The 20,686-nt window shown below is 43.6% G+C and overlaps 1 protein-coding gene across 1 annotated transcript; it reads left to right on the top strand.

Moving 5' to 3' along the window:
• The first annotated feature begins 16,235 nt into the window (after window positions 1-16,235).
• Window positions 16,236-18,440, top strand: LOC129546885 (secretoglobin family 2B member 2-like). Its single transcript, XM_055412287.2, has 3 exons — window positions 16,236-16,350; window positions 16,850-17,031; window positions 18,216-18,440. The coding sequence occupies exons 1-3, from the start codon at window positions 16,236-16,238 to the stop codon at window positions 18,315-18,317; spliced, it is 399 nt and encodes a 132-aa protein (XP_055268262.2). The 3' UTR covers window positions 18,318-18,440.
• The last annotated feature ends 2,246 nt before the right edge of the window (window positions 18,441-20,686 follow it).

Genomic DNA, 20,686 nt, shown 5'->3' with positions numbered 1-20,686 from the left:
TGTTTGATGAAAAGTATAAGCTTATAGATATACAACACCTACTGAACTTTAAGCATAAGAAAAATGAAGAACATTGCACTTAGCACACTGTAATCAGATTTCTTGAATGCAGTGATAAAACTGAAGTGTTCAAAGCAGCTAGAGAAACAACAAAGATAAGAGGACAGCACACTTCCCTTAGGAAACAATGTGATGAAGTGAAGTATTGAAAATATTAAAGGAAAAATATTGTGAATCTCTATTAGCCCGGTGAAACTAGTTTTTAAAAATAAAGCAGCAAGTGAAAAGCAATAAAGAATTCAGAAAGGGGTCCGCATAAGGATAACAGCTGATCTTTCATAGAAAGTTCAGGCCAGAAGGGAATGGCAGTTCAGTTCAGTTCAGTTCAGTCGCTCAATCGTGTCCGACTCTCCGCAACTCCATGAATCACAGCACGCCAGGCCTCCCTGTCCATCACCAACTCCCAGAGTTCACTCAAACTCATGTCCATAGAGTCAGTGATGCCATCCAGCCATCTCATTCTCGGTCGTCCCCTTCTCCTCCCGCCCCCAACCCTTCCCAGCATCAGAGTCTTTTCCAGTGAGTCAGCTCGTCGCATGAGGTGGCCAAAGTATTGGCGTTTCGGCTTTAGCATCAGCCCTTCCAACGAACACCCAGGATCGATCTCCCTTAGAATGGACTGGTTGGATCTCCTTGCAGGCCAAGGGACTCTCAAGAGTCTTCTCCAACACCACAGTTCAAAAGCATCAATTCTTCGGCGATCAGCTTTCTTCACAGTCCAACTCTCACATCCATACATGACCACGGGAAAAACCATAGCCTTGACTAGACGGACCTTTGTTGGCAAAGTAATGTCTCTGCTTTTTAATATATTATCAAGGTTGGTCATAACTTTCAGGACATACTTAAAGTGATGAAAGAGAAAAACCTACAACTCAGACTACTATACCCAGCAAGGGTCTCATTGAAATATGAAGGAGAGATCAAAAGCTTTACAGACAAGCAAAAGCTGAGAGAATTCAAACCACCAAACTAGCTCTTCAACAAATGCTAAAGGATCTTCTCTAGACAGGAAACACAGAACAGGTTTATAAACTCAAACCCAAAACAACAAAGTAAATGGCAAAAGGATCATGCTTATCAACAATTACCTTAAAGGTAAGTGGATTGAATGCCACAGCAAAAAGACAAAGACTGCCTGAATGGATACAGAAACAAGACCCCCTATATATGTTGTCTACAAGAGACCGACCTCACCAAGGGACACATACAGACTGAAAGTAAAGGGCTGGAAAAATATATTTCATGCAAATGGAGGCCAAAAGAAGGCAGGAGTAGCAATACTCATATCAGATGAAATAGACTTTGAAATAAAGGCTGTGAAAAGAAACAAAGAAGGACACTACATAATGATCAAAGGATAAAGAAGAAGATATAACAATTATAAATATATATGCACACAACATAGGAGTGACACAATAAATAAGGCAAATGCCAACAAATATGAAAGGGGAAATTAACAGTAGCACAATAATAGTGGGAGACTTTAATACCCCACTCACACTTATGGATGGATTAACTAAACAGAAAATTAGCAAGGAAACACAAACTTTAAATGATAAAATGGATGAGTTAGATTTAATTGATATCCATAGGACATTGCAACCCCAAACAATGAATTTCACCTTTTTCTCAAGTGCACAGGAACATTCTTCAGGATAGATCACATCCTGGGTCATAAATCTAGCTTTGGTAAGCTCAAAAAAATTGAAATCATTTCAAGCATCTTTTCTGATCACAATGTGGTAAGATTAGATGTCAACTCCAGGAAAGACACTATTAAAAATACGAAATATAGAGGCTAAACAACATGCTTCTGAATAACCAACAAATCACAGAAGAAATCAAAAAAGAAATCAAAATATGCATAGAAACAAATGAAAATGAAAACATGATAACCCCAAGCCTATGGGATTCAGTAAAAAGCAGTGCTAAGGGGAAGGTTCATAGCAATAAAAGCTTACCTCAAGAAACAAGAGAAAAATCAAATAAATCACCTAACTTTACACCCAAAGCAACTAGAGAAAGAAGAACTGAAGAACCCAAGGGTTTATAGAAGGAGAGAAATCATAATAATTAGGGAAGAAATAAATGAAAAAGAAACGAGACTATAGCAAAAATCAACAAAACTAAATGCTGGTTCTTTGAGAAGATAAATAAAATTGACAAACTATTAGCCAGACTCATCAAGAAAAAAAGGGAGAAGAATCAAATCAACACAATTAGAAATGAAAATGGAGAAATCACATCAGACAACACAGAAATACAATGGATCTTAAGAGACTAATGTCAGCAACTATATGCCAATAAAATGGACAACTTGGAAGAAATGGACAAATTCTTAGAAAAGTATAACCTTCCAAACCTGAGCCAGGAAGACAGAGAAAATCTTAAAAGACCCATCACAAGCACAGAAATGAAAACTGTAATAGAAAATCTTACAACAAACAAAAGCCCAGGACCTGATGGCTTCAAAGCTGAATTCTACCAAAAATTTAGAGAAGAGTTAACACCTATCCTACTCAAACTCTTCCAGAAAATTGCAGAGGAATGTAAACTTCCAAACTCATTCTATGAGGCCACCATCACCCTAATACTAAAACCTGACAGAGATGCCACAAAAAAGAAAACTACAGGCCAATATCATTGATGAACATAGAATAAAAAATCCTCAACAAAATTCTAGCAAACAGAATCCAACAACACATTAAAAAGATCATACATCATGACCAAGTGGGCTTTATACCAGGGATCCAAAGATTGTTCAATATTTGCAAACCAATCAATGTGATAAGAAATTGAAAGGTAAAAACCATATGATTATCTCAATAGATGCAGAGAAAGCCTTGACAAAATTCAACATCCACTTATGATAAAAACCCTCCAGAAAGCAGACATAGAAGGAACATTCCTCAACATAATAAAAGCCATATATAGAACCCACAGCAAACATTATCCTCAATGGTGAAAAATTGAAAGCATTTTCCCTAAAGTCAGGAACAAGTAAAGGGTGCCCACTCTCACCACTACTATTCAATATAGTTTTGGAAGTTTTCAGTTCAGTTCAGTCGCTCAGTCATGTCTGACTCTTTGCGACCCCATGAATCAAAGCACACCAGTCCTCCCTGTCCATCACCAACTCCCGGAGTTCACTCAAACTCATGTCCATCAGGTAGGTGATACCATCCAGCCGTCTCATTCTCTGTCGTCCCCTTCTCCTACTGATTCCAATCCCTCCCAGCATCAGAGTCTTTTCCAGTGAGTCAAGTCATTGCATGAGGTGGCCAAAGTATTGGAGTTTCAGCTTTAGCATCAGTCCTTCCAATGAACAGCCAGGATTGATCTCCTTTAGAATGGACTGCTTGGATCTCCTTGCAGTCCCAGGGACTCTCAAGAGTCTTCTCCAACAGTTCAGTTCAGTTCAGTCGCTCAGTCGTGTCCGACTCTCCTCGACCCCATGAATCACAGCACGCCAGGCCTCCCTGTCCATCACCAACTCCCAGAGTTCACTCAGACTCATGTCCACAGATTCGGTGATGCCATCCAGCCATCTCATTCTCGGTCGTCCCCTTCTCCTCCCGCCCCCAACCCTTCCCAGCATCAGAGTCTTTTCCAGTGAGTCAACTCGTCGCATGAGGTGGCCAAAGTATTGGCGTTTCGGCTTTAGCATCAGTCCTTCCAATGAACACCCAGGATCGATCTCCCTTAGAATGGACTGGTTGGATCTCCTTGCAGTCCAAGGGACTCTCAAGAGTCTTCTCCAACACCACAGTTCAAAAGCATCAATTCTTTGGCGATCAGCTTTCTTCACAGTCCAACTCTCACATCCATACATGACCACGGGAAAAACCATAGCCTTAACAGAAGCAGAAGATATTAAAAAGAGGTGGCAGGAATACACAGAAGAACTGTACAAAAAAGATCTTCACGACCAAGATAGTCACGATAACGTGATCACTGACCTAGAGCCAGACATCTTGGAATGTGAAGTCAAGTGGGCCTTAGAAAGCATCACTACGAACAAAGCTAGTGGAGGTGATGGAATTCCAGTTGAGCTATTTCAAGTCTTGAAAGATGATGCTGTGAAAGTGCTGCACTCAATATGCCAGCAGATTTGGAAAACTCAGCAGTGGCCACAGGACTGGAAGAGGTCAGTCTTCATTCCAATCCCAAAGAAAGGCAATGCCAAAGAATGCTCAAACTACCGCACAATTGCACTCATCTCACACGCTAGTAAAGTCATGCTCAAAATTCTCCAAGCCAGGCTTCAGCAGTATATAAACCGTGAACTCCCAGGTGTTCAAGCAGGTTTTAGAAAAGGCAGAGGCACCAGAGATCAAATTGCAACATCCACTGGATCATGGAGAAAGCAAGAGAGTTTCAGAAAAACTTCTATTTCTGCTTTATTGACTATGCCAAAGCCTTTGACTGTGTGGATCACAATAAACTGTGGAACATTCTGAAAGAGATGGGAATCCCAGACCACCTGACCTGCCTCTTGAGAAACCTGTATGCAGGTCAGGAAGCAACTGTTAGAACTGGACATGGAACAACAGACTGGTTCCAAATAGGAAAAGGTGTACGTCAAGGTTGTATATTGTCACCTTGCTTATTTAACTTATATGCAGAGTACATCATGAGGAACGCTGGGCTGGAAGAAGCACAAGCTGGAATCAAGATTGCCGGGAGAAATATCAATAACCTCAGATATGCAGATGACACTACCCTTATGGCAGAAAGTGAAGAGGAACTCAAAAGCCTCTTGATGAAAGTGAAAGAGGAGAGTGAAAAGGTTGGCTTGAAGCTCAACATTCAGAAAACAAAGATCATGGCATCTGGTCCCATCACTTCATGGGAAATAGATGGGGAAACAGTGGAAACAGTGTCAGACTTTATTTTTTTGGGCTCCAAAATCACTGCAGATGCTGATTGCAGCCATGAAATTAAAAGACGCTTGCTCCTTGGAAGGAAAGTTATGACCAACCTTGATAGTATATTAAAAAGCAGAGACATTACTTTGCCAACCAAGGTCCGTCTAGTCAAGGCAATGGTTTTTCCCGTGTTCATGTATGGATGTGAGAGTTGGACTGTGAAGAAGGCTGACCGCCGAAGAATCGATGCTTTTGAACTGTGGTGTTGGAGAAGACTCTTGAGAGTCCCTTATACTGCAAGGAGATCCAACCAGTCCATTCTGGAGGAGATCAATCCTGGATGTTCATTGGAGGGACTGATGCTAAAGCTGAAACTGCAATACTTTGGCCACCTCATGCGACGAGTTGACTCACTGGAAAAGACTCTGATGCTGGGAAAGGTTGGGGGCGGGAGGAGAAGGGGACGACGGAGAATGAGATGGCTGGATGGCATCACCGACTCTGTGGACATGAGTTTGAGTGAACTCCGGGAGTTGGTGATGGACAGGGAGGCCTGGCGTGCTGTGATTCATGGGGTCCGCGGAGAGTCGGACACGACTGAGCGACTGAACTGAACTGAACTGAACTGACTAGACGCACCTTTGTTGGCAAAGTAATGTCTCTGCTTTTTAATATATTATCAAGGTTGGTCATAACTTTCCTTCCAAAGAGTAAGCGTCTTTTAATTTCATGGCTGCAATCAGCATCTGCAGTGATTTTGGGGCCCAAAAAAATAAAGTCGGACACTGTTTCCACTGTTTTTCCATCTATTTCATCTATTCCATCTATTTCCATCACTTCATGGGACCGATGCCATGATCTTTGTTTTCTGAATGTTGATCTTCAAGCCAACTTTTTCACTCTCCTCTTTCACTTTCATCAAGAGGCCTTTGAGTTCCTCTTCACTTTCTGCCATAAGGGTAGTGTCATCAGCATATCTGAGATTATTGATATTTCTCCCAGCAATCTTGATCCCAGCTTATGCTTCTTCCAGCCCAGCATTCCTCATGATGTACTCTGCATATAAGTTAAATAAGCAAGGTGACAATATAGAGCCTTGACGCACTCCTTTTCCTATTTGGAACCAGTCTGTTGTTCCATGTACAGTTCTGACTGTTGCTTCCTGACCTGCATACAGGTTTCTCAAGAGACTGAAATACTGAACAGTATCTTCTCCAACACCACAGTTCAAAAGCATCAATTCTTCATCGATCAGCTTTCTTCACAGTCCAACTCTCACATCTATACATGACCACGGGAAAAACCATAGCCTTGACTAGGCGGACCTTGGTTGGCAAAGTAATGTCTCTGCTTTTTAGTATGCTATCTAGGTTGGTCATAATTTTCCTTCCAAGGAGTAAGCATCTTTTAATTTCCTGGCAGCAATCAGCATCCGCAGCGATTTTGGAGTCCCCGAAAAATAAAAGTCTGACACTGTTTCCACTGTTTCCCCATCTATTTCCCATGAAGTGATGGAACCAGATGCCATGATCTTCGTTTTCTGAATGTTGAGCTTCAAGCCAACCTTTTCACTCTCTTCTTTCACTTTCATCAAGAGGCTTTTTAGTTCCTCTTCACTTTCTGCCATAAGGGTGGTGTCATCTGCATATCTGAGGTTCTTGATATTTCTCCCGGCAATCTTGATTCCAGCTCATGCTTCTTCCAGCCCAGTGTTCCTCATGATGTACTCTGCATATAAGTTAAATAAACAGGGTGACAATAGACAGCCTTGACGTACTCCTTTTCCTATTTGGAACCAGTCTGTTTTTCCATGTCCAGTTCTAACTGTTGCTTCCTGACCTGCATACAGGTTTCTCAAGAGGCAGGTTGGGTGGTCTGGTACTCTCATCTCTTTCAGAATTTTCCAGTTTATTGTGATCCACAGAGTCAAAGGCTTTGGCAAAGTCAATGAAGCAGAAATAGATGTTTTTCTGGAACTCTCTCACTTTTTCCATGATCCAGCGGATGTTGGCAATTTGATCTCTGGTGCCTCTGCCTTTTCTAAAACCAGCTTGAACATCTGGAAGTTCACAGTTCACCTATTATTGAAGCCTGGCTTGGAGAATTTTGAGCACAACTTTACTAGCATGTTAGATGAGTGCAATTGTGCGGTAGTTTGAGCATTCTTTGGCATTGCCTTTCTTTTGGATTGGGATGAAGACTGACCTTTTCCAGTCCTGTGACCACTGCTGAGTTTTCCAAATTTGCTGGCATATTGAGTGCAGCACTTTCACAGCATCATCTTTCAGGATTTGAAAGAGCTCAACTGGAATTCCATCACCTCCACTAGCTTTATTCGTAGTGATGCTTTCTAAGGCCCACTTGATTTCACATTCCAAGATGTCTGGCTCTAGGTGAGTGATCACACCATCGTGATTATTTTGGTCTTGAAGATCTTTTTTGTACAGTTCTTCTGTGTATTCTTGCCACCTCTTCTTAATATCTTCTGCCTCTGTTATGTCCACACAATTTCTGTCCTTTATTGAGCCCATCTTTGCATGGAATGTTCCCTTGGTATCTCTAATTTTCTTGAAGAGATCTCTTGTCTTTCGTATTCTGTTGTTTTCCTCAATTTTTTTTTTTGCATTGATTGCTGAGGAAGGCTTTCTTATCTCTCCTTGCTATTCTTTGGAACTCTGCATTCAGGTGCTTATATCTTTCCTTTTCTCCTTTGCTTTTTGCTTCTCTTCTTTTCACAGCCATTTGTAAGGCCTCCTCAGACAGCTGTTTTGCTTTTTTGCATTTCTTTTCCATGGGGATGTTCTTGGCCCCTGTCTCCTGTACAATGTCACAAACCTCTGTCCATAGTTCATCAGGCACTCTATCTATCAGATCTAGTCCCTTAAATCTAATTCTCACTTCCACTGTATAATCATAAGGGATTTGATTTAGGTCATATCTGAATGGTCTAGTGGTTTTCTCTACTTTCTTCAATTTAAGCCTGAACTGGCAATAAGGAGTTCATGATCTGAGCCACAGTCAGCTCCTGGTCTTGTTTTTGCTAACTGAATAGAGCTTCTCCATCTTTGGCTGCAAAGAATATAATCATTCTGATTTCAGTGTTGACCATCTGGTGATGTCCATGTGTAGAGTCTTCTCTTGTGTTATTGGAAGAGGGTGTTTGCTATGACCAGTGTGTTCTCTTGGCAAAACTCTATTAGCCTTTGCCCTGCTTCATTCCGTGCTCCAAGGCCAAATTTGCCTGTTACTCCAGGCGTCTCTTGACTTCCTACTTTTGCATTCCAGTCCCCTATAATGAAAAGGACATCTTTTTTGGGTGTTCATTCTAAAAGGTCTTGTAGGTCTTCACAGAACCGTTCAACTTCAGCTTCTTCAGAGTTACTGGTTGGGGCATAGGGTTGGATTACTGTAATATTGTATGGTTTGTCTTGGAAACGAACAGAGATCATTCTGTCGTTTTTGAGATTGCCTCCAAGTACTGCATTTTGGACTCTTTTGTTGACCATGATGGCTACTCCATTTCTTCTAAGGGATTCCTGCCCACAGTAGTAGATATCATGGTCATCTGAGTTAAATTCACCCATTCCAGTTCATTTTAGTTCACTGATTCCTAGAATGTCTACGTTCACTCTTGCCATCTCCTGTTTGACCACTTCCAATTTGCCTTGATTCATGGACCTAACATTCCAGGTTCCTATGCAATATTGCTCTTACAGAATCGGAACTTGCTTCTATCACCAGTCACATCCGCAAGTGGGTATTGTTTTTGCTTTGGCTCCATCCCTTCATTCTTTCTGGAGTTATTTCTCCACTGATCTCCAGTAGCGACGCCAGCTCCATGACCAACCACATGCAGAAGCATAGCCGAGAGGAGCTACCCCTCGCCCGAGGCCAGAGGTGGCGGCCGAGAGGAGCTACCCCATGACTGAGGCCAGGGGTGGCGGCCAAGAGGAGCTACCCCTTGCCCAAGGTCAGGGGCAGCGGCCGAGTGGAGCTACCACACGTCCATGTGGTGGTGGCTTCGCAGGTGCAGGAGGGCCGAGAAGACCTACTCCACGTTCAAGGTCAGGAGGGGTGGCCATGAAGAGATACCCCTTATCTAAGGTAAGGTGCTGTGGCTGCACTTTGCTGGAGCAGCTGTGAAGAGATACCCCATGATCAAGGTAAGAGAAACCCAAATAAGATGGTAGGTATTGTGAGAGGGCATCAGAGGTCAGATACACTGAAATCATAATCACAGGAAACTAGTTGATCTGATCACACGGATCACAGTCTTGTCTAACTCAATGAAACTAAGCCATGCCGTGTGGGGACACCCCAGGAGACCGGGTCACGGTGGAGAGGTCTGACAGAAGGTGGTCCACTGGAGAAGGGAATGGCAAACCACTTCAGTATACTTGCCTTGAGAACCCCATGAACAGTATCAAAAGGCAAAATGATAGGATACTGAATGAGGAATTAGTTATTACAATGAATCCAAAGAATGTCTGGAGGTTGTAAAGACCTCACTAGACCTACTCCCATAATTTACATTTAAGATAACAGGATTAGCCTGAAGGTTTTTTTCAGAGACTGTCCTCAAGCAGGATACATTATTGTTATATAATCCTAATGAATGTAGAGGGGGACAAAAAGTTTGTCCTTTCTTCCTCCTTGAAAATTCCAGACCCTGCTCTCCTTGGGGACCCCTGGACTTCTTATCAACCTCCCTAGGAAATGACTCTATCACCAACATCAGGGTCTTTTCCAGTGAGTCAATTCTTCACATCAGGTGACCAAAGTACTGGAACTTCAACTTCAGCATCAGTCCATCTAGTGAATATTCAGGACTGATTTTCCTTTAGGATGGACTGGTTGGATCTCCTTGAGGTCTAAGGGGCTCTCAAGCCTTCTCCAACACCACAGTTCAAAAGCATCAACTCTTTGATGCTCAGTTTTCTTTATAGTCCAGCTCTCGCATCTATACATGACTACTGGAAAAGCCATAGCTTTGACTAGACGGACATTTATCAGCAAAGTAATGTCTCTGCTTTTTAATATGCTGTCTACATTGGTCATAGCTTTTCTTCCAAGGAGCCAGCGTCTTTTAATTTCATGGCTGCAGTCACCATCTGGAGTGATTTTGGAGCCGAAAAAATTAAGGTCTGTCATGGTTTCCATTGTTTCCCCATCTATTGGCTATGAAGTGATGGCACCAGATGCCATCAGTTGACTTTTATCTTTTAATTTGTTAATATAATGTATCACGTTGACTGATTTGCATGTATAGACGTATCCCTGCCTCCCTTGTATATACTTGACTTGATCATCATGTGTGATCCTTATTCATTTTCAGTATAACAGTATATATATGAGCATCCCAAACTCTCTGACATCCTCCCCAGTGGCAATAATATGCTCATTCTCGAAGTCCATCAGTCTTCTGTTTTGGAAATATGTTCATTTGTATCATTTTTTTCGATTCCGCATATTAGATGTCATAAGACATTTCTGCTTCTCTGTCTGATTTACGTCATTCACTATGACAGTCTGTTCAGTTCAGTCGCTCAGTCGTGTCCGACTCTCCGCGACCCCATGAATCACAGCACGCCAGGACTCCCTGTCCATCACCAACTCCCGGAGTTCACTCAAACTCATGTCCATCGAGTCGGTGATGCCATCCAGCCATCTCATTCTCTGTCGTCCCCTTCTCCTCCCGCCCCCAACCTTTCCTAGCATCAGAGTCTTTTCCAGTGAGTCAACTCGTCGCGTGAGGTGGCCAAAGTATTGCAGTTTCAGCTTTAGCATCAGTCCTTCCAATGAACACCCAGGATTGATCTCCTTTAGAATGGACTGGTTGGATCTCCTTGCAGTCCAAGGGACTCTCAAGAGTCTTCTCCAACACCACAGTTCAAAAGCATCAATTCTTCGGCGCTCAGCTTTCTTCACAGTCCAACTCTCACATCCATACATGACCACTGGAAAAACCATAGCCTTGACCAGACGGACCTTGGTTGGCAAAGTAATGTCTCTGCTTTTTAATATATTATCAAGGTTGGTCATAACTTTCCTTCCAAGGAGTAAACGTCTTCTAATTTCATGGCTTCAATCAGCATCTGCAGTGATTTTGGAGCCCCCAAAAATAAAGTCTGACACTGTTTCCACTGTTTTTCCATCTATTTCCCATGAAGTGATGGGACCAGATGCCATGATCTTTGTTTTCTGAATGTTGAGCTTTAAGCCAACCTTTTCACTCTCCTCTTTCACTTTCATCAAGAGGCTTTTGAGTTCCTCTTCACTTTCTGCCATAAGGGTAGTGTCATCTGCATATCTGAGATTATTGATATTTCTCCCGGCAATCTTGATTCCGGCTTGTGCTTCTTCCAGCCCAGCACTTCTCAAGATATACTCTGCATATAAGTTAAATAAGCAGGGTGACAATATACAGCCTTGACGTACTCCTTTTCCTATTTGGAACCAGTCTGTTGTTCCATGTCCAGTTCTAACTGTTGCTTCCTGACCTGCCATACAGGTTTCTCAAGAGGCAGGTCAGGTGGTCTGGGATTCCCATCTCTTTCAGAATGTTCCACAGTTTATTGTGATCGACACAGTCAAAGGCTTTGGCATAGTCAATGAAGCAGAAATAGATGTTTTTCTGGAACTCTCTTGCTTTCTCCATGATCCAGCGGATGTTGGCAATTTGATCTCTGGTGCCTCTGCCTTTTCTAAAACCTGCTTGAACATCTGGGAGTTCACGGTTCACATATTGCTGAAGCCTGGCTTGGAGAATTTTGAGCATGACTTTACTAGCGTGTGAGATGAGTGCAATTGTGCGGTAGTTTGAGCATTCTTTGGGATTGCCTTTCTTTGGGATTGGAATGAAGACTGACCTTTTCCAGTCCTGTGGCCACTGCTGAGTTTTCCAAATTTGCTGGCATATTGAGTGCAGCACTTTCACAGCATCATCTTTCAAGATTTGAAATAGCTCAACTGGAATTCCATCACCTCCACAAGCTTTGTCTGTAGGTCCATCCATTTTCTGCAGCCTTTCTACCCTTGAGTGTCTCTGTAATGTTCCCCCATCTCCTCTACAGAGCTCCCACTTGATGAAAAGCCAGGCCCCTTCCAGGCCATTGTCTCTGGGCAGTTGCACAACCAGTTCTGCACTGCTGCTGCCTCTGTGAACTTATCTCAATCTTTCTCTCCTCCCTGAATACCTCCTGTCTGCTTTTTGACCAGAGTAGGTGTGCTTATGCCACAGGGCCTCTCTGTGTGGTCCCACCTTAACTGGGAGGCTCTTCCTCCAGTGGTTGCCTGATTCATTCCCTCATCATCAGGTGTCTTCAAGTATTGCAGGGCAGAGATTTCCTCGTATCTCGAGTCTTCATATCAAAGGTTACTGCCTCCATCCTCCCCCCATGGACGTCTGTCTTCTCCCCCTGCTTCATCTTCCCCCATAGTGCTTTTTCCCTTGGGGTCACTGTCTTTAACTTCCTCTTAGGTGATGGAGAGCAGCAGGAGAGCGAGAGCTATGCTGTGTGTGCTGTTGCATCCTGAGGACCAGGAGAGGGTCCAGCATTCAGTAGATGTGCAATGTTTGTTAGAGTAATCGCAGGAGGATTCCATTTCTCTGTAGTTGATAATTGAGAGTATTTTTAGTTCTATTTGCTATAGATATGCTTATGAATATTGCCTGGCATTAAATAAATAAGATAAAGGTTTAAAGTGTTTGGTAAGCCAGAGTCAAATAGCTTTTGGCTGGAGGAACCTGGCTGTTCTTCCTCTGAGTGAACTTCAGGTTAACTGAAGAACTGAACTGAAGTTGGGATGCAAGGTATTAGCACAGTCAGAACCCTGTGCCAAATAGGATTCACATCCTGTAACTGCCCTTGGCAAAGATGCACCAAGTACTGAGCTATAGTGTCAGCTGACCACCGTGGAGCCCCTCCTTGCCAGGGCTCCTACTGCCTAGGTGCCACTGCACTGAAGGTCACCCCAGAAGGGATCAGGTGGCTGTAGATGTGTCTCAGAGCTTCCTGGGCAGGAAGGTGAACACCCCCAAGGCCCAGGCTGCACATGCTGGCTGTTTTCTTTTGGGGCAGAACTTTTGTGTGGTGGGACACCTGCCATACATCCCATGACTACTGTCCTTCAGAAGACACTGCCCCCAGTGCCCTCTGCAGCTCTGTGAGGAGAGGAGTCAGGGCCTGGAGTACTGAGTAACACAGGTGCCTGCTATGGATCCAGCCCAGTTCCCTTCCAAGGGTGCCCCAGGATTGTCTGAGACATCCCCGAATTGTGGGGACATTTGATGAAATCAGGGCAAAGATGTGGTCAGAGTCGCTGGAATACAGCATATATAACCCTTTCCTAATGCAAGTTGTTTTCTTAAATGTATTTTTAATTGGAGCATAATTACTTTACAATATTATATTGGCTTCTGCCATACATGATGGCCTAGGTGTAAACTTACACATTTCTCCTGACTCTTGAACCTTTCCCAATGTCCCACTCAATTCCATTACTGTAAGTTGTCATAGAGTACCACATTGCACTCCTTGTGTCAAGTTGTTTTTCAATAAAATTTTAACTTGGAATAATTTTAGATTTATAGAAGAATTGAAAATATTTGTCAAAACTGACAAGCAACTTTGGAGCATTACTTCTAACTTAACCTCACATATTATGGGGATTTCACCAGGTTGTCCCTTAATGTGTCTTGGGTTTCAGAATTCAATCCACAATCTACACACACTGCATTAATTGTCATGTGTCTCCAGTGTTCTCTGCTCTGTAGAGTCACTCATTCTCTCCTGGTAATAGCTTACACGTATGGAGTTTGGTGTTGTGTTTGTGGTCTCCAAAGGAGAAGATTTGACTCCAGGACCAAAGACAGTCCCAGTCACTCAAATCTTTGTGCTGCAAGGATTTTTATTTAAAGTGACAGGACAGAGAAAGCTTCTGACATGGATATCAGAAGGGGGTAGAAAGAGTACCCACCCTCACTAGTTTAAGCATGGCATTACATACTTCTCATACTGGCTGCTAAGAACAGATAAATAGAATACCTCAAGGTTGTAAGAGTTCCACCAGACCCTTTCTGAAGGCATACATCCTGAGATAACTTCAGCACAAGATTGGCCAGAGAGCACGGGTCTTGCCAGGGAGAATGGTTCCATACAACTTCTCTGGGTGAGATATACTGTTGCTGTGTAATCAGGGGTACAAGTCTTGAGTAACAGGTTCCCAGACAAGATCTGTTACAATTATAATCATTAACATTAACATTATAATCATTAACATAATCAAGAAAATTTCCATGTTCATAGGTTCTGGACCTAATGAAAGGCCAGTTCTTGGGTAAGATACATTATTGCACAAGGCTTAGGATAGCATGAGGGAGAATGTTCACCTCCTCCTTAAAGGGCCCTGGACTGCCTAAGTTTTAACTCTCTTATGGGTCTGTCATGACTTTGGCCATCCCAGGAACTGACTAGGGATGGTAGAAGGACCTCAAAGCTGAATTTGTCTGCTGTTGTATAGAAGACAAATGTAGAGTGGAGGAGGAAACAGCAGCTCACTCCAGTACTCTTGCTTGGAGAAGCCCATGGACAGAGGAGCCTCACATGCTACAGTCCATGGGGTCACAAACAGTGGGACATGACTGAAGCAACTGAGCATAGCAGAGAGTGGGGTTTAGACTTTGGTTTTTGAGGAAGACACCACAGAGGTGAAGCGGCCTTCCTGTCTCCTTATATCAGGTTACATGTGACAGCTGTGTGTCTTACCACTGGGTGTGTCAGCTTTGACTATTGATTAACACTGTGTTTGTTAGACCTGCACTGTTTTCCCCTTCTCCTCTCCTCTTCTTTTCTTTGGAGATGAGTTACTAAGTCTAGCCCACGTTCAGGGAGGAGTGCAGGGCAGTATGTTCTCCATCCTGGAGGGGATAATCTGTCTGTTATTAGGGATGTTTCAGTAAGAAATAGTTTTCTCTTCACCACATTATTTAGTTTAGTTTTATTTAAATTGGCTAGGTCTTTGTTGTGGCGTGTGGGCCTTCTCTTTGCAGAGCACATTCTCTAGTTGCAGCTGGAAGGTGTTTAGTTGCCCCAGGGCAGGTGGGAGCTTAGTTCCCTGACCAGGGAGTAAACCAACTACTGCTGCACTGGAGGGCCTATTCTTAACCACTGGACCACCAGGGAAGCCCCCATTTATTTACTTAATCATTTGTTTGTATCAGTATGGACTCAAACATATTACTTTATACTTTGGGTTATCATCCAATACTCTGTTATATATTTTGTCTGTCAGACCGTTTCCAGTTTGGCCATTGAGAGTGCCTCACACTTCCTTTTAGAGTTTCAAGGTCCGTTTCATTTTGTTTTTGCTAACCAACTGCTCTCCCAGCGTGGAAGTTTGATTTTGACACTGAGAGTTTTCATATGTAGAATGCCACCTCTGATGGCCCAGCCCTCTGGGCTTTAGAACTCCTGTCCTCAGTGTCCTGTAGGGCTGTGGACCTCGAGTCTCTGATGCATGAGACAAACCACACAAACTCACAGCTGCTCACTGATGTTTCTGGATAGACTGTGCAGGGCTAGTACCTCTTGAGACCAGGTTCACTGATGGAAGAGGATGAGACAACCAGAAAGGACAAGTCTCAACCACTGGGGGTCCAGAATGTTGCCAGGAACTTGCTTCCTTAAGTGTTAGAGAAAAGTTGTGGCATGATCCAAATTTATCAGAATTATCAGTGCTGGAGAATATCCATCTGGTCCCAGGTCCTGTGAGTTCCTTCTTGGGAATGATTTGGAGGCCAAAGCTGCTGTCCAGCAGTGCTCAGGGCCCTGTCTAGGGACTGCAGATGTTAACATATTTGACGATTCAGGAAGGTGCAACTCCTGATTTTTATCTCCAGAACTTGAGTTTTGGATAAAAGGGAGGATTCTGGATGATCTTTTTTCTACTTGAGAGTGGTGTAGACCTGTCCTTGGCCTTCCTGTGATTCCATTTGCTCAGTTTGGGAGAGTGTTGCCTCAGAGCCAGGATAGGTTGGGGGAAGGATGACCAGGAAAACAGGTGATGGTTGAGGATGGGACAAGAGAGCACTTGGCTTCAAATCGAGTCACTTAGAAATGGTCCACTTGATCTTTGGCAAAGCTGCTACCAAAAGTTTTCCCTGAGCACTGTTCTCAGAGTAGGATGGGCTTCCAAGTAAATACCCCAAGGTCCAAGAGAACGACCCAAGCCAGGTTCTTGGCCACAGGCCTGTGGTCCTCCTGGGAAGGATGTGGGTTGGGCTTGGGGAGCTGGTGGTTTATAATGCCGCAGAAACCCTGCCCTGAGCAGCACACTCCAGCTGCTGCCACGATGAAGGGAGCACTGCTTGTGTTGACCCTGCTGGTGACCAGAGAGCTGACCTTCAAGACAAATGAGGGTAGGAAGGAGGTTCCAGATGGCCCTCTTGATCCTTGCCTCTTGCTATCTCACTGCATCTTCCACATTCCTGTTCAAGCCACTTCTGTGGACAGATTCCAAGGGCAGCTGACAGATCAGTGCCCAGGAGTCCTGCAGAAATTCCTTGAACCTGTCAGTCTTTGAATATAGAGGGTGGCGTGGAGCTGGAATGATCATTAGCTGTGCAAACCCTGAGGAATATTTTGTTGGCGGTATTGGTGCTCATTGGGAGGGAGGAAGAAGGCTGATATGCCCGGGGATAGTGGTCAAGACCAGAGGGGTACCCAGGGCTCACCCCTCTTGAGCTCCCTCTGCTCGGAGGTTTTCTGTCTGGGATGTTAAGTAGTCCTAGGAGAGGCCAGGTCTCTGTGGGAGGTGATTCTGGAAGCTTTGGATATGTGACTTCCTATCAAGTGATGGAAACAGTAACCTCCTATTCTGGTTATTCTTTGACAAGATGTTTTCTGTCTTTCCTTCAGTGGAAGCCTGCCCTGTGTTTTATGGCGGGGTTGCTGCGCTGTTACTTGGAAGCAAAACATTGTTGAATTCAACGCTCGATTTGGTTGATGCTACTGATGAGGAAAAGGCAGCGTTTGGAAAAGTCCAGGATTGCTTCAATGAGGCGGGATTTGATGCCAAGCTGAATATTATAGAACTCGTGGTAATTTACTCTCCTGACCCCGACTCTGCCCTGCGACTCACTCACATGCATAGTGCAGTATGCCACATGGGAATAGATCATGCAGTCATGGGATATATGACAGACAAGAGTTACAAACAAAGAAGCACTAAACCCTTTATCCACCCTGCAACACCTGTAATATGCAAGGGCAGTCCATGTGCACATATAGCCTCTGTTGTTGCTGAATATGCCCACAGCATGCGAATCAACTCACACACAAAATAGGGTTGCGAGGGCAAGTGTGTTGAGGCAGGTGATTTATTTTTTCCTTCAGTGAGTGGAACTAGCATTGGAGGAGTAGAATTTTAACGTTTGGCAGGAAAGGAAGCTTTCAACTCACACACATGTAGGAGTCATGTCAGTTCTACTTTGGGAATATTGAAAAGGAGCCCCTGCCTTAGAGTCTCTTTCCAGCATGGGACTCCCTGGCTTTATAAGTTCATCATCTCCTCTTGTTCCCACTCTGATGGCCATTGCTGTGGCTCAGAGCCCCATTTCCACTGGTCTCCGTTTCTACAAACCTGATTTTCCGCTGTGGTGTTTAGGTGCCTGAGGCTCATGAGGCGGCTTCTAGGTACCTGTGACTGCTCACCTTGGCTAGCAGTATATCTCCCAAAGAACCATCTTTCCTTTATTCCTTGTCAAACAATACTGGAGATTTTGGATAGTCTGTCTCAACATTTTTTTCCCTCCAATTGTTGTCTGTTCAAAACGAGAGGTTTTCTGCAAACAGAGTGTCATGCACTAATAGGAGCACACAGAGCACATGGGTTTGTTTATGACTCCTGCACGCACATTCTATCCTCCAAGCACACCTGACAGAGGAGTCTCAGTTGCAGGAGGTGTGACCCAAACCCAGACACCAGCACCTTGCTCCTCCCTCAGGACCCACCTCGGCTGTTCCTTGATGGCCCTTATTATCTCCACTTCTCCCTGGGGTGATGGCTAGTCTCCATCCTGATGCCTGTGCCTGGGTTATGAGGGAGCCATCCTCCCCCTGGTCCCTGATGGCAGCCTCCTCTCCATTGGTGGGTCTGTGGGCAGAGTTTCTTGCTGGGGAGGGAGCTGAATCCCTGAGGGTATAGCATGTGGTGATGCTGGTTAGACAGGATAGCCCTACTGTGGGCTCAGGTGTTGTCCCTCCTCCTCCTACTCCTTCCCAGGGTTCCATCATCTTTGACAAGGATTGCACCGGCTATCAAGTGTCCTCGGTTCTGGGTAGTGTCTTTGGAATAATTCTCAGTGCGGTCTCTTTGGTAAAATAGTCTTTGCCAGTGATGCCTGGTCTGCGCTCCATGTGCCGCCCTGTTCTTCTCAACTGAAGCTGGAATCCTGACACCTGTCCCTCCTATGTGGTCTCTATCAGGCTTATTCTAATAAAATCACTGCAGCATTGCTCAGTGTGCCCAGTGTCTGTCTGCTGTGGGGAGGACGTGAAGCAGGAGGTCTTGGGTGATGGTGAAAAGTGACCCATGTGGTCACTGTGGGGAGCATGGGAACTGGGATCAGACAGAACGAGGTAAACCTAGGCCCTGACCAGACAAACTGTGGAACCATGGGCAGGTTTATGGTAACTTACTCAAGTCATTCTGTCATCTGCTAAATGGGGGTTGTGTATGAAGATTAAGCAAAAGAAGATACAGGTAACCCTTGTCATCACCAGCCTGGAAGGATAAAACTGTTATTTGTGGTCACAGCTAGCATATCTCACTCTGGCTTTTAGCACAGGGGCAGAACCTTTAGTCCTTTAAGTGTCCTTTTGTTACTGATGAGTGACTCAGGAGATGCCCTGAGCAAGCTTGAAACAGGTCCCCTCTTCCACCCAGAGGCATTTACCATTTTCTAATTGTTAGGTGGATGACTTTTGAGGAGTCGGAATTTTTTTTTCAGGGACACTTAGTACCACTGCCCAGGACCCCCAGTAAGTGTTGGACCAGGAGGAACGGAGTTGATGGAAGAAGCTACCCCAGCAGGAATGTTGTTACCGTGGAAACTCCTTATGCTGTAAAGTGTGAATTACAGGATGTGCCACATGAGCGAGTGTCCTGAATGCCCCAGCCTAATTCTAAGAGCATGAAATAGGTAGCTGCATTAATAGTAGGAAATTTGTGAAGGTACAAGGAAAGGACTATATTTTATCCTAGGGTCTAAGCCTCTGTCAGGTTACTCTTAGCATAACCCACAAAAAGAGTGGCACTACTGGTAAAATGTCTCTACCTTCTGGCCAAGCAGGTCACATTCTGGGAGCTGAAGTTTGGACTTGGGGTAAGCGGTGAGGAGTCCCGGCTCTTCTTTGACATGCTATCTGAATATAGGCCTTTAAATTCACTTTTGTTCTTTCTACAACTTGATTTTACATATACCAAGGGTTGGATGCTCTGCCAGACTTAGTATTAAGTGTTCAGGTCATACTAAAGAGGTCTAAAATGTTGTTGAAAAGTACAAAATAAAAACTGAACAGATTAAGGGCTTATTTGTATTCTTGTATGAGATGAATTGATATCCTAGAGTTTCAGCTAAAGATTTTTTTTTTCCCACTGTTACATGTGTGAATCAAACTCCAAAGAAAATTCTCTATCATGTTTAGTTGTTAGGTTACTTTCCACTTTCTGTCTGTTCTTATAATGGTGCAATTCTTTTTTACCTTAATTGATGGTGATATGAAGTCATTTTAGTTTAGAATGTCCTTGTATATTTAACTGATTGCTTCCTTACAGGACCACTGAAATTATTTCTCTAATGCCTAGTTTCTTCTCACATATTAATTAGACCTAATTTTGATTCTACTTAAATTCATATTTTTATCATATATAGATGAATCTAAGCAATGCATTCTTATGTACAAAGAACCATTTGACAGGGACATTTATTTATTTATTTATTATTATTTTTAGTTCTTCATATTTTTTAAAAAATTTATTTATTTTAATTGGAGGCTAATTACTTTACATTATTGTGTTGGTTTTGCCATACATTGACATGGATCTGCCCCAGGTGTACATGTGTTCCCCATCTTGAACCCCCCTCCCAACTTCCTCCCCATGCCACCCCTCTGGTACAGGGACATTTCTAATCAGCACATCAGGCAGTACTGAAAGGAGGTCCAGCTGACTTTATAAGGCTCATGAAATCTTGCAGTATGAGGCACTCAACCTCACTTATCAACTACCTTTCATAATTGTATGAATCCAAATTTTCATTGCTGCTAAGTTAAATGATAGTCAAAAATAAAAGATTAAAGGGTTAGAGAGAAAAACAATTCAAAAATGTTGATTTTTAAATCAACCTTTTAGAATCTGCAAGACCACTGAAACTTTGTGGTCCCAGATGGGCACAGAAGTTGGAGAACCTCTCGTTCAAGCACTCAAAGATTTTGAGAAATTTAGAAGGGCCTTATTTTTGGTGTGTGAAACCTATTATTATCTAAGGCCACATACCTAATTATTGTATTATTGTTGTTTGTTCAGTCACTAAGTCGGGTCCAACTCTTTGATACCCCATGAACTGCAGCATGCCAGGCTTCCTTGTCCTTCTCTATAGCCCAGAGCTTGCTCAAACTTATATCCATTGAGTCAGTGATGCCATCCAACCATACCATCCTCTGTCACTCTCTTCTCTCCTGCCCTCAACCTTT

This window comes from Moschus berezovskii, chromosome 22 (genome assembly GCF_049115385.1).
Source record: "Moschus berezovskii isolate FMDL1 chromosome 22, NW_MosBer_1.0, whole genome shotgun sequence".
NCBI lineage: Eukaryota > Metazoa > Chordata > Mammalia > Artiodactyla > Moschidae > Moschus > Moschus berezovskii.
Note: the sequence above shows the minus strand (reverse complement) of the source record. Positions and strands in the feature narration are given on the sequence as shown.

Excerpts from the sequence above, each read along its gene's own strand:
- LOC129546885 (XM_055412287.2), top strand. The coding sequence starts at position 16,236 with ATGCCGCAGAAACCCTGCCCTGAGCAGCACACTCCAGCTGCTGCCACG. Across the intron at positions 16,351-16,849 it reads GACCTTCAAGACAAATGAGG|TGGAAGCCTGCCCTGTGTTT; the intron begins GTAGGAAGGAGG and ends TCTTTCCTTCAG. Across the intron at positions 17,032-18,215 it reads TGAATATTATAGAACTCGTG|GGTTCCATCATCTTTGACAA; the intron begins GTAATTTACTCT and ends ACTCCTTCCCAG.